The sequence below is a fragment of the Salvelinus alpinus genome, chromosome 2 (genome assembly GCF_045679555.1).
Source record: "Salvelinus alpinus chromosome 2, SLU_Salpinus.1, whole genome shotgun sequence".
NCBI classification, from domain to species: domain Eukaryota; kingdom Metazoa; phylum Chordata; class Actinopteri; order Salmoniformes; family Salmonidae; genus Salvelinus; species Salvelinus alpinus.
This window is the reverse complement of record NC_092087.1, coordinates 118,440,002-118,455,994: the sequence shown is the minus strand read 5'-3', so window position 1 is coordinate 118,455,994 and position 15,993 is coordinate 118,440,002. Positions and strand designations below refer to the sequence as shown.

The 15,993-nt window shown below is 45.4% G+C and overlaps 1 protein-coding gene across 1 annotated transcript in view; it reads right to left on the bottom strand.

Moving 5' to 3' along the window:
* Positions 1-3,373: 3,373 nt before the first annotated feature.
* LOC139542325 (sodium/mannose cotransporter SLC5A10-like) overlaps positions 3,374-15,993 on the bottom strand; it is a 28,583-nt gene continuing 15,963 nt past the window's right edge. Inside the window, exons 2-4 of the mRNA XM_071347608.1 lie at positions 4,357-4,428; positions 3,600-3,704; positions 3,374-3,409 (exon numbers count right to left, since the gene is read on the bottom strand). Coding sequence (XP_071203709.1) covers positions 3,374-3,409; positions 3,600-3,704; positions 4,357-4,428 — 213 coding nt within the window. The remainder of the gene's footprint in view (positions 3,410-3,599; positions 3,705-4,356; positions 4,429-15,993) is intronic.

The window sequence follows — 15,993 nt, the reverse complement described above, 5'->3', positions numbered from 1 at the left end:
AACTAGGTTGTCTGAACAGGGACATGCTCAGCCTGTCTTCCAGTATAACTAGGTTGTCTGAACAGTGACATGCTCAGCCTGACTTCCAGTATAACTAGGTTGTCTGAACAGGGACATGCTCAGCCTGACTTCCAGTATAACTAGGTTGTCTGAACAGGGACATGCTCAGCCTGACTTCCAGTATAACTAGGTTGTCTGAACAGTGACATGCTCAGCCTGCCTTCCAGTATAACTAGGTTGTCTGAACATTGACATGCTCAGCCTGACTTCCAGTATAACTAGGTTGTCTGAACAGTGACATGCTCAGCCTGCCTTCCAGTATAACTAGGTTGTCTGAACAGTGACATGCTTAGCCTGACTTCCAGTATAACTAGGTTGTCTGAACAGTGACATGCTCAGCCTGTCTTCCAGTATAACTAGGTTGTCTGAACAGGGACATGCTCAGCCTGACTTCCAGTATAACTAGGTTGTCTGAACAGGGACATGCTCAGCCTGACTTCCAGTATAACTAGGTTGTCTGAACAGTGACATGCTCAGCCTGACTTCCAGTATAACTAGGTTGTCTGAACAGGGACATGCTCAGCCTGACTTCCAGTATAACTAGGTTGTCTGAACAGGGACATGCTCAGCCTGACTTCCAGTATAACTAGGTTGTCTGAACAGTGACATGCTCAGCCTGACTTCCAGTATAACTAGGTTGTCTGAACAGGGACATGCTCAGCCTGACTTCAAGTATAACTAGGTTGTCTGAACAGGGACATGCTCAGCCTGACTTCCAGTATAACTAGGTTGTCTGAACAGGGACATGCTCAGCCTGACTTCCAGTATAACTAGGTTGTCTGAACAGGGACATGCTCAGCCTGTCTTCCAGTATAACTAGGTTGTCTGAACAGGGACATGCTCAGCCTGACTTCTAGTATAACTAGGTTGTCTGAACAGGGACATGCTCAGCCTGACTTCCAGTATAACTAGGTTGTCTGAACAGTGACATGCTCAGCCTGTCTTCCAGTATAACTAGGTTGTCTCAAAAGGGACATGCTCAGCCTGACTTCCAGTATAACTAGGTTGTCTGAACAGGGACATGCTCAGCCTGACTTCCAGTATAACTAGGTTGTCTGAACAGGGACATGCTCAGCCTGACTTCCAGTATAACTAGGTTGTCTGAACAGTGACATGCTCAGCCTGCCTTCCAGTATAACTAGGTTGTCTGAACAGTGACATGCTCAGCCTGACTTCCAGTATAACTAGGTTGTCTGAACAGTGACATGCTCAGCCTGACTTCCAGTATAACTAGGTTGTCTGAACAGTGACATGCTCAGCCTGACTTCCAGTATAACTAGGTTGTCTGAACAGGGACATGCTTTGCCTGACTTTCAGTATAACTAGGTTGTCTGAACAGGGACATGCTCAGCCTGACTTCCAGTATAACTAGGTTGTCTGAACAGGGACATGCTCAGCCTGTCTTCCAGTATAACTAGGTTGTCTGAACAGGGACATGCTCAGCCTGACTTCCAGTATAACTAGGTTGTCTGAACAGGGACATGCTCAGCCTGACTTCCAGTATAACTAGGTTGTCTGAACAGTGACATGCTCAGCCTGACTTCCAGTATAACTAGGTTTTCTGAACAGTGACATGCTCAGCCTGACTTCCAGTATAACTAGGTTGTCTGAACAGGGACATGCTCAGCCTGACTTCCAGTATAACTAGGTTGTCTGAACAGTGACATGCTCAGCCTGTCTTCCAGTATAACTAGGTTGTCTGAACAGTGACATGCTCAGCCTGACTTCCAGTATAACTAGGTTGTCTGAACAGGGACATGCTCAGCCTGACTTCCAGTATAACTAGGTTGTCTGAACAGGGACATGCTCAGCCTGACTTCCAGTATAACTAGGTTGTCTGAACAGTGACATGCTCAGCCTGCCTTCCAGTATAACTAGGTTGTCTGAACAGTGACATGCTCAGCCTGCCTTCCAGTATAACTAGGTTGTCTGAACAGGGACATGCTCAGCCTGACTTCCAGTATAACTAGGTTGTCTGAACAGGGACATGCTCAGCCTGACTTCCAGTATAACTAGGTTGTCTGAACAGGGACATGCTCAGCCTGTCTTCCAGTATAACTAGGTTGTCTGAACAGGGACATGCTCAGCCTGACTTCCAGTATAACTAGGTTGTCTGAACAGGGACATGCTCAGCCTGACTTCCAGTATAACTAGGTTGTCTGAACAGTGACATGCTCAGCCTGTCTTCCAGTATAACTAGGTTGTCTGAACAGGGACATGCTCAGCCTGACTTCCAGTATAACTAGGTTGTCTGAACAGGGACATGCTCAGCCTGACTTCCAGTATAACTAGGTTGTCTGAACAGGGACATGCTCAGCCTGACTTCCAGTATAACTAGGTTGTCTGAACAGTGACATGCTCAGCCTGTCTTCCAGTATAACTAGGTTGTCTGAACAGTGACATGCTCAGCCTGACTTCCAGTATAACTAGGTTGTCTGAACAGGGACATGCTCAGCCTGACTTCCAGTATAACTAGGTTGTCTGAACAGTGACATGCTCAGCCTGCCTTCCAGTATAACTAGGTTGTCTGAACAGTGACATGCTTAGCCTGACTTCCAGTATAACTAGGTTGTCTGAACAGTGACATGCTCAGCCTGTCTTCCAGTATAACTAGGTTGTCTGAACAGGGACATGCTCAGCCTGACTTCCAGTATAACTAGGTTGTCTGAACAGGGACATGCTCAGCCTGACTTCCAGTATAACTAGGTTGTCTGAACAGTGACATGCTCAGCCTGACTTCCAGTATAACTAGGTTGTCTGAACAGGGACATGCTCAGCCTGACTTCCAGTATAACTAGGTTGTCTGAACAGGGACATGCTCAGCCTGTCTTCCAGTATAACTAGGTTGTCTGAACAGTGACATGCTCAGCCTGACTTCCAGTATAACTAGGTTGTCTGAACAGTGACATGCTCAGCCTGTCTTCCAGTATAACTAGGTTGTCTGAACAGGGACATGCTCAGCCTGTCTTCCAGTATAACTAGGTTGTCTGAACAGGGACATGCTCAGCCTGTCTTCCAGTATAACTAGGTTGTCTGAACAGGGACATGCTCAGCCTGACTTCCAGTATAACTAGGTTGTCTGAACAGTGACATGCTCAGCCTGACTTCCAGTATAACTAGGTTGTCTGAACAGTGACATGCTCAGCCAGTCTTCCAGTATAACTAGGTTGTCTGAACAGGGACATGCTCAGCCTGACTTCCAGTATAACTAGGTTGTCTGAACAGGGACATGCTCAGCCTGACTTTCATGTTGCCTAAACGGTCTATCACTCTGTCATACAGTAGATAGATCGTGAGACAGAGGGGATCTGTTTCATTCCGATGCTTCATCCGGTGAGATACATTCAGACTCTTGCGAATTGAAGGAAAATTATGAAAACATAGAGAGATGAAACAGAAATGATTTAAAATGTTTTTTTTCTTTTTTCATGGTTCATTTTCTGGGGAAGCTTGGCTTCCTTTGGCATCCATGAATACGCACCACTGTGTGTGTGTTTGTGTGTGTGTGTGTGTGTGTGTGTGTGTGTGTGTGTCCTTACGTTCCATTCGAAGCCAGCTACAGCGATGCCTCCAGCAGCTCCAGTTCCAGCCAGACCGATGAACAGACCAGAGCCCTCACTACTGGCAAACAGAGAGGCTCCGATCTACACACACACACACACAGACACACACACAACTGGTAAACGGAGAGGCTCCGATCTACACACACACACACACACACACAACTGGTAAACAGAGAGGCTCCGATCTACACACACAAACACACACACAACTGGTAAACAGAGAGTCTCCGATCTACACACACACACACACACAGATACACACACACACAACTGGTAAACAGAGAGTCTCCGATCTACACACACACACACACACACACAGATACACACACACACACCTGGTAAACAGAGAGGCTCCGATCTACACACACACACACACAGATACACACACACACACACAACTGGTAAACAGAGAGGCTCCGATCTACACACACAAACACACAGATACACACACACACTACTGGTAAACAGAGAGGCTCCGATCTACACACACAAACACACAGATACACAAACACACAACTGGTAAACAGAGAGTCTCCGATCTACACACACAAACACCACACACAGATACACACAGATACACACAGACACACACAACTGGATCTACACACACAAACACACAGATACACACACACACAACTGGTAAACAGAGAGTCTCTGATCTTCCACAAGAAGAGCAGGAAATGCAGGACTGTTTGATATTAACAGCAGATGGGACTTTGAGACTCAGACTCACCGGCCACCAGGCCATGTCTCTCCCAGCCAGGAAGTATCCACTCAGAGTGTTCCTGCTGACCCTGCACGACGACTGGACAACACAGATCCATAGTTACACAGAGTTACACACACCAGACAGAGATCCATAGTTACACACACCAGACAGAGTTCCATAGTAACACACACCAGACAGAGTTCCATAGTAACACAGAGTTACACACACACCAGACAGAGTTACATAGTAACACACACCAGACAGAGTTCCATAGTAACACAGAGTTACACACACACCAGACAGAGTTCCATAGTTACACACACCAGACAGAGTTCCATAGTTACACACACCAGACAGAGTTACATAGTTACACACACCAGACAGAGTTACATAGTTACACACACCAGACAGAGTTCCAGAGTTACACACACCAGACAGAGTTCCATAGTTACACACACCAGACAGAGTTACATAGTTACACACACCAGACAGAGTTACATAGTTACACACACCAGACAGAGATCCATAGTTACACACACCAGACAGAGTTACATAGTTACACACACCAGACAGAGATCCATAGTTACACACACCAGACAGAGTTACATAGTTACACACACCAGACAGAGATCCATAGTTACACACACCAGACAGAGTTCCATAGTAACACAGAGTTACACACACACCAGACAGAGTTCCATAGTTACACACACCAGACAGAGTTCCATAGTAACACAGAGTTACACACACACCAGACAGAGTTCCATAGTTACACACACCAGACAGAGTTCCATAGTTACACACACCAGACAGAGTTCCATAGTTACACACACCAGACAGAGATCCATAGTAACACAGAGTTACACACACACCAGACAGAGTTCCATAGTAACACACACCAGACAGAGTTCCATAGTTACACACACCAGACAGAGTTCCATAGTTACACACACCAGACAGAGATCCATAGTAACACACACCAGACAGAGATCCATAGTTACACACACCAGACAGAGTTCCATAGTAACACAGAGTTACACACACACCAGACAGAGGTCCATAGTAACACACACCAGACAGAGTTCCATAGTAACACACACCAGACAGAGATCCATAGTAACACACACCAGACAGAGATCCATAGTTACACACACCAGACAGAGTTCCATAGTAACACAGAGTTACACACACACCAGACAGAGGTCCATAGTAACACACACCAGACAGAGTTCCATAGTTACACACACCAGACAGAGTTCCATAGTTACACACACCAGACAGAGATCCATAGTTACACACACCAGACAGAGTTCCATAGTAACACAGAGTTACACACACACCAGACAGAGGTCCATAGTAACACACACCAGACAGAGTTCCATAGTTACACACACCAGACAGAGTTCCATAGTAACACACACCAGACAGAGTTCCATAGTAACACATAGTTACACACACCAGACAGAGTTCCATAGTTACACAGAGTTACACACACACCAGACAGAGTTCCATAGTTACACACACCAGACAGAGTTCCATAGTTACACACACCAGACAGAGTTCCATAGTAACACACACCAGACAGAGATCCATAGTTACACACACCAGACAGAGTTCCATAGTTACACACACCAGACAGAGATCCATAGTTACACACACCAGACAGAGATCCATAGTTACACACACCAGACAGAGTTACATAGTTACACACACCAGACAGAGTTCCATAGTTACACACACCAGACAGAGTTCCATAGTAACACAGAGTTACACACACACCAGACAGAGGTCCATAGTAACACACACCAGACAGAGTTCCATAGTTACACACACCAGACAGAGTTCCATAGTAACACACACCAGACAGAGTTCCATAGTAACACATAGTTACACACACCAGACAGAGTTCCATAGTTACACAGAGTTACACACACACCAGACAGAGTTCCATAGTTACACACACCAGACAGAGTTCCATAGTTACACACACCAGACAGAGTTCCATAGTTACACACACCAGACAGAGTTCCATAGTAACACACACCAGACAGAGTTCCATAGTTACACAGAGTTACACACACACCAGACAGAGTTCCATAGTTACACACACCAGACAGAGTTCCATAGTTACACACACCAGACAGAGTTCCATAGTTACACACACCAGACAGAGATCCATAGTAACACACACCAGACAGAGTTCCATAGTAACACACACCAGACAGAGATCCATAGTAACACACACCAGACAGAGTTCCATAGTTACACACACCAGACAGAGATCCATAGTAACACACACCAGACAGAGTTACATAGTTACACACACCAGACAGAGTTCCATAGTAACACACACCAGACAGAGTTCCATAGTAACACACACCAGACAGAGTTCCATAGTTACACACACCAGACAGAGATCCATAGTAACACACACCAGACAGAGGTCCATAGTTACACACACCAGACAGAGTTCCATAGTAACACACACCAGACAGAGTTCCATAGTAACACACACCAGACAGAGTTACATAGTTACACACACCAGACAGAGTTCCATAGTTACACACACCAGACAGAGTTACATAGTAACACACACCAGACAGAGATCCATAGTTACACACACCAGACAGAGTTCCATAGTAACACACACCAGACAGAGTTACATAGTAACACACACCAGACAGAGATCCATAGTTACACACACCAGACAGAGTTCCATAGTAACACACACCAGACAGAGTTACATAGTTACACACACCAGACAGAGTTACATAGTAACACACACCAGACAGAGATCCATAGTTACACACACCAGACAGAGTTCCATAGTAACACACACCAGACAGAGTTACATTGTTACACACACCAGACAGAGTTCCATAGTTACACACACCAGACAGAGTTACATAGTAACACACACCAGACAGAGATCCATAGTTACACACACCAGACAGAGTTCCATAGTAACACACACCAGACAGAGTTACATAGTTACACACACCAGACAGAGTTCCATAGTTACACACACCAGACAGAGTTCCATAGTAACACACACCAGACAGAGTTACATAGTTACACACACCAGACAGAGTTCCATAGTTACACACACCAGACAGAGATCCATAGTTACACACACCAGACAGAGTTCCATAGTAACACACACCAGACAGAGTTACATAGTAACACACACCAGACAGAGTTCCATAGTTACACACACCAGACAGAGTTCCATAGTTACACACACCAAACAGAGTTACACACACACCAGACAGAGTTCCATAGTAACACACACCAGACAGAGTTCCATAGTTACACACACCAGACAGAGATCCATAGTAACACACACCAGACAGAGATCCATAGTTACACACACCAGACAGAGTTCCATAGTAACACACACCAGACAGAGTTCCATAGTTACACAGAGTTACATAGTTACACACACCAGACAGAGTTCCATAGTTACACAGAGTTACATAGTTACACACACCAGACAGAGTTCCATAGTTACACACACCAGACAGAGTTCCATAGTTACACACACCAGACAGAGTTCCATAGTAACACACACCAGACAGAGTTACATAGTTACACACACCAGACAGAGTTCCATAGTTACACACACCAGACAGAGTTCCATAGTAACACACACCAGACAGAGTTACATAGTTACACACACCAGACAGAGTTCCATAGTTACACACACCAGACAGAGTTCCATAGTAACACACACCAGACAGAGTTACATAGTTACACACACCAGACAGAGTTCCATAGTTACACACACCAGACAGAGATCCATAGTTACACACACCAGACAGAGTTCCATAGTTACACACACCAGACAGAGTTCCATAGTAACACACACCAGACAGAGTTACATAGTTACACACACCAGACAGAGTTCCATAGTTACACACACCAGACAGAGTTCCATAGTAACACACACCAGACAGAGTTACATAGTTACACACACCAGACAGATTTCCATAGTTACACACACCAGACAGAGTTCCATAGTAACACAGAGTTACACACACACCAGACAGAGTTCCATAGTTACACACACCAGACAGAGTTCCATAGTTACACACACCAGACAGAGATCCATAGTAACACACACCAGACAGAGTTCCATAGTAACACAAACCAGACAGAGATCCATAGTTACACACACCAGACAGAGTTCCATAGTAACACACACCAGAAAGAGTTACATAGTTACACACACCAGACAGATTTCCATAGTTACACACACCAGACAGAGTTCCATAGTAACACAGAGTTACACACACACCAGACAGAGTTCCATAGTTACACACACCAGACAGAGATCCATAGTAACACACACCAGACAGAGTTACATAGTAACACACACCAGACAGAGATCCATAGTAACACACACCAGACAGAGTTCCATAGTAACACACACCAGACAGAGTTACATAGTTACACACACCAGACAGAGTTCCATAGTTACACACACCAGACAGAGTTCCATAGTAACACACACCAGACTGAGTTACATAGTTACACACACCAGACAGACTTACATAGTTACACACACCAGACAGAGTTCCATAGTTACACACACCAGACAGAGTTCCATAGTAACACACACCAGACAGAGTTACATAGTTACACACACCAGACAGAGTTCCATAGTTACACACACCAGACAGAGTTCCATAGTAACACACACCAGACAGAGTTACATAGTTACACACACCAGACAGAGTTCCATAGTTACACACACCAGACAGAGTTCCATAGTTACACACACCAGACAGAGTTCCATAGTTACACACACCAGACAGAGATCCATAGTAACACACACCAGACAGAGTTCCATAGTTACACACACCAGACAGAGATCCATAGTAACACACACCAGACAGAGTTCCATAGTTACACACACCAGACAGAGTTACATAGTAACACACACCAGACAGAGTTCCATAGTTACACACACCAGACAGAGTTCCATAGTAACACACACCAGACAGAGTTACATAGTTACACACACCAGACAGAGTTCCATAGTTACACACACCAGACAGAGTTCCATAGTAACACACACCAGACAGAGTTACATAGTTACACACACCAGACAGATTTCCATAGTTACACACACCAGACAGAGTTCCATAGTAACACAGAGTTACACACACACCAGACAGAGTTCCATAGTTACACACACCAGACAGAGTTCCATAGTTACACACACCAGACAGAGTTACATAGTAACACACACCAGACAGAGATCCATAGTAACACACACCAGACAGAGTTCCATAGTAACACACACCAGACAGATTTCCATAGTTACACACACCAGACAGAGTTCCATAGTAACACAGAGTTACACACACACCAGACAGAGTTCCATAGTTACACACACCAGACAGAGTTCCATAGTTACACACACCAGACAGAGTTACATAGTAACACACACCAGACAGAGATCCATAGTTACACACACCAGACAGAGATACATAGTAACACACACCAGACAGAGTTCCATAGTTACACACACCAGACAGAGTTCCATAGTAACACACACCAGACAGAGTTACATAGTTACACACACCAGACAGAGTTACATAGTAGCACACACCAGACAGAGTTACATAGTAACACACACCAGACAGAGTTCCATAGTAACACACACCAGACAGAGTTACATAGTTACACACACCAGACAGAGCTCCATAGTAACACACACCAGACAGAGTTCCATAGTAACACACACCAGACAGAGATCCATAGTTACACACACCAGACAGAGTTCCATAGCAACACAGAGTTACACACACACCAGACAGAGTTCCATAGTTACACACACCAGACAGAGTTCCATAGTTACACACACAAGACAGATATCCATAGTAACACACACCAGACAGAGATCCATAGTAACACACACCAGACAGAGTTCCATAGTAACACACACCAGACAGAGATCCATAGTTACACACACCAGACAGAGTTCCATAGTAACACAGAGTTACACACACACCAGACAGAGTTCCATAGTTACACACACCAGACAGAGTTCCATAGTTACACACACCAGACAGAGTTCCATAGTAACACAGAGTTACACACACACCAGACAGAGATCCATAGTTACACACACCAGACAGAGTTCCATAGTAACACACACCAGACAGAGTTCCATAGTAACACACACCAGACAGAGTTCCATAGTTACACACACCAGACAGAGATCCATAGTAACACACACCAGACAGAGTTCCATAGTAACACACACCAGACAGAGTTCCATAGTTACACACACCAGACAGAGTTCCATAGTTACACACACCAGACAGAGTTCCATAGTTACACACACCAGACAGAGTTCCATAGTTACACACACCAGACAGAGATCCATAGTTACACACACCAGACAGAGTTCCATAGTAACACACACCAGACAGAGTTCCATAGTTACACACACCAGACAGAGTTCCATAGTAACACACACCAGACAGAGTTACATAGTTACACACACCAGACAGAGTTCCATAGTAACACAGAGTTACACACACACCAGACAGAGATCCATAGTTACACACACCAGACAGAGTTCCATAGTAACACACACCAGACAGAGTTCCATAGTAACACAGAGTTACACACACACCAGACAGAGTTCCATAGTAACACACACCAGACAGAGTTCCATAGTTACACACACCAGACAGAGTTCCATAGTTACACACACCAGACAGAGATCCATAGTTACACACACCAGACAGAGATCCATAGTTACACACACCAGACAGAGTTCCATAGTTACACACACCAGACAGAGTTCCATAGTTACACACACCAGACAGAGTTCCATAGTAACACACACCAGACAGAGTTCCATAGTTACACACACACCAGACAGAGTTCCATAGTAACACACACCAGACAGAGTTCCATAGTAACACACACCAGACAGAGTTCCATAGTTACACACACCAGACAGAGTTCCATAGTTACACACACCAGACAGAGTTCCATAGTTACACACACCAGACAGAGATCCATAGTTACACACACCAGACAGAGATCCATAGTTACACACACCAGACAGAGTTCCATAGTTACACACACCAGACAGAGTTCCATAGTTACACACACCAGACAGAGTTCCATAGTAACACACACCAGACAGAGTTCCATAGTTACACACACCAGACAGAGTTCCATAGTAACACACACCAGACAGAGATCCATAGTTACACACACCAGACAGAGTTCCATAGTTACACACACCAGACAGAGATCCATAGTAACACACACCAGACAGAGTTCCATAGTAACACACACCAGACAGAGTTCCATAGTAACACAGAGTTACACACACCAGACAGAGTTCCATAGTTACACACACCAGACAGAGTTCCATAGTTACACACACCAGACAGAGATCCATAGTTACACACACCAGACAGAGATCCATAGTTACACACACCAGACAGAGTTACACACACCAGACAGAGATCCATAGTTACACACACCAGACAGAGTTCCATAGTTACACACACCAGACAGAGTTCCATAGTTACACACACCAGACAGAGTTCCATAGTTACACACACCAGACAGAGTTCCATAGTAACACACACCAGACAGAGTTCCATAGTTACACACACCAGACAGAGATCCATAGTAACACACACCAGACAGAGTTCCATAGTTACACACACCAGACAGAGATCCATAGTTACACACACCAGACAGAGATCCATAGTAACACACACCAGACAGAGTTCCATAGTTACACACACCAGACAGAGATCCATAGTAACACACACCAGACAGAGTTCCATAGTAACACACACCAGACAGAGTTCCATAGTTACACACACCAGACAGAGTTCCATAGTAACACACACAAGACAGAGTTCCATAGTTACACACACCAGACAGAGTTCCATAGTTACACACACCAGACAGAGATCCATAGTAACACACACCAGACAGAGATCCATAGTTACACACACCAGACAGAAATCCATAGTAACACACACCAGACAGAGATCCATAGTTACACACACCAGACAGAGATCCATAGTAACACACACCAGACAGAGATCCATAGTTACACACACCAGACAGAGATCCATAGTTACACACACCAGACAGAGATCCATAGTTACACACACCAGACAGAGTTCCATAGTAACACACACCAGACAGAGTTCCATAGTAACACAGAGTTACACACACACCAGACAGAGTTCCATAGTAACACACACCAGACAGAGATCCATAGTAACACACACCAGACAGAGATCCATAGTTACACACACCAGACAGAGATCCATAGTTACACACACCAGACAGAGATCCATAGTTACACACACCAGACAGAGTTCCATAGTAACACACACCAGACAGAGATCCATAGTTACACACACCAGACAGAGATCCATAGTAACACACACCAGACAGAGATCCATAGTTACACACACCAGACAGAGATCCATAGTAACACACACCAGACAGAGTTCCATAGTTACACACACCAGACAGAGATCCATAGTTACACACACCAGACAGAGTTCCATAGTAACACAGAGTTACACACACACCAGACAGAGTTCCATAGTAACACACACCAGACAGAGTTCCATAGTTACACACACCAGACAGAGATCCATAGTAACACACACCAGACAGAGATCCATAGTTACACACACCAGACAGAGATCCATAGTAACACACACCAGACAGAGTTCCATAGTTACACACACCAGACAGAGTTCCATAGTTACACACACCAGACAGAGATCCATAGTTACACACACCAGACAGAGTTCCATAGTAACACAGAGTTACATACACACCAGACAGAGGTCCATAGTAACACACACCAGACAGAGTTCCATAGTTACACACACCAGACAGAGTTCCATAGTAACACACACCAGACAGAGATCCATAGTTACACACACCAGACAGAGATCCATAGTAACACACACCAGACAGAGTTCCATAGTAACACACACCAGACAGAGTTCCATAGTAACACAGAGTTACACACACACCAGACAGAGTTCCATAGTAACACACACCAGACAGAGATCCATAGTAACACACACCAGACAGAGATCCATAGTTACACACACCAGACAGAGATCCATAGTTACACACACCAGACAGAGATCCATAGTTACACACACCAGACAGAGTTCCATAGTAACACACACCAGACAGAGATCCATAGTTACACACACCAGACAGAGATCCATAGTAACACACACCAGACAGAGATCCATAGTTACACACACCAGACAGAGATCCATAGTAACACACACCAGACAGAGTTCCATAGTTACACACACCAGACAGAGATCCATAGTTACACACACCAGACAGAGATCCATAGTTACACAGAGTTACACACACACCAGACAGAGATCCATAGTTACACACACCAGACAGAGATCCATAGTTACACACACCAGACAGAGATCCACACACACCAGACAGAGATCCATAGTTACACACACCAGACAGAGATCCATAGTTACACAGAGTTACACACACACCAGACAGAGATCCATAGTTACACACACCAGACAGAGATCCATAGTTACACAGAGTTACACACACACCAGACAGAGGTCCATAGTAACACACACCAGACAGAGTTCCATAGTTACACACACCAGACAGAGTTCCATAGTTACACACACCAGACAGAGATCCATAGTAACACACACCAGACAGAGTTCCATAGTTACACACACCAGACAGAGATCCATAGTAACACACACCAGACAGAGTTCCATAGTAACAGAGTTGTGTCTCAGTCTCCTCCACTACAGAGTTGTGTCTCCTCCACTACAGAGTTGTGTCTCAGTCTCCTCCACTACAGAGTTGTGTCTCAGTCTCCTCCACTACAGAGTTGTGTCTCCTCCTCTACAGAGTTGTGTCTCCTCCACTACAGAGTTGTGTCTCAGTCTCCTCCACTACAGAGTTGTGTCTCAGTCTCCTCCACTACAGAGTTGTGTCTCCTCCACTACAGAGTTGTGTCTCCTCCACTACAGAGTTGTGTCTCAGTCTCCTCCACTACAGAGTTGTGTCTCAGTCTCCTCCTCTACAGAGTTGTGTCTCAGTCTCCTCCACTACAGAGTTGTGTCTCAGTCTCCTCCACTACAGAGTTGTGTCTCAGTCTCCTCCACTACAGAGTTGTGTCCCAGTCTCCTCCACTACAGAGTTGTGTCTCCTCCACTACAGAGTTGTGTCTCAGTCTCCTCCACTACAGAGTTGTGTCTCAGTCTCCTCCACTACAGAGTTGTGTCTCAGTCTCCTCCACTACAGAGTTGTGTCTCAGTCTCCTCCACTACAGAGTTGTATCTCAGTCTCCTCCACTACAGAGTTGTGTCTCCTCCACTACAGAGTTGTGTCTCAGTCTCCTCCACTACAGAGTTGTGTCTCAGTCTCCTCCACTACAGAGTTGTGTCTCAGTCTCCTCCACTACAGAGTTGTGTCTCAGTCTCCTCCACTACAGAGTTGTGTCCGAGTCTCCTCCACTACAGAGTTGTGTCTCAGTCTCCTCCACTACAGAGTTGTGTCTCAGTCTCCTCCACTACAGAGTTGTGTCTCAGTCTCCTCCACTACAGAGTTGTGTCTCAGTCTCCTCCACTACAGAGTTGTGTCTCAGTCTCCTCCACTACAGAGTTGTGTCTCAGTCTCCTCCACTACAGAGTTGTGTCTCAGTCTCCTCCTCTACAGAGTTGTGTCTCAGTCTCCTCCACTACAGAGTTGTGTCTCAGTCTCCTCCACTACAGAGTTGTGTCTCAGTCTCCTCCTCTACAGAGTTGTGTCTCAGTCTCCTCCACTACAGAGTTGTGTCTCAGTCTCCTCCACTACAGAGTTGTGTCTCAGTCTCCTCCACTACAGAGTTGTGTCTCAGTCTCCTCCTCTACAGAGTTGTGTCTCAGTCTCCTCCTCTACAGAGTTGTGTCTCAGTCTCCTCCACTACAGAGTTGTGTCCCAGTCTCCTCCTCTACAGAGTTGTGTCTCCTCCTCTACAGAGTTGTGTCTCAGTCTCCTCCACTACAGAGTTGTGTCTCAGTCTCCTCCACTACAGAGTTGTGTCTCAGTCTCCTCCACTACAGAGTTGTGTCTCAGTCTCCTCCACTACAGAGTTGTGTCTCCTCCACTACAGAGTTGTGTCTCAGTCTCCTCCACTACAGAGTTGTGTCTCAGTCTCCTCCACTACAGAGTTGTGTCCCAGTCTCCTCCACTACAGAGTTGTGTCTCCTCCTCTACAGAGTTGTGTCTCAGTCTCCTCCTCTACAGAGTTGTGTCTCAGTCTCCTCCACTACAGAGTTGTGTCTCAGTCTCCTCCACTACAGAGTTGTGTCCCAGTCTCCTCCACTACAGAGTTGTGTCTCAGTCTCCTCCACTACAGAGTTGTGTCTCAGTCTCCTCCACTACAGAGTTGTGTCTCAGTCTCCTCCACTACAGAGTTGTGTCTCAGTCTCCTCCACTACAGAGTTGTGTCTCAGTCTCCTCCACTACAGAGTTGTGTCTCAGTCTCCTCCACTACAGAGTTGTGTCTCAGTCTCCTCCTCTACAGAGTTGTGTCTCAGTCTCCTCCACTACAGAGTTGTGTCTCAGTCTCCTCCACTACAGAGTTGTGTCTCA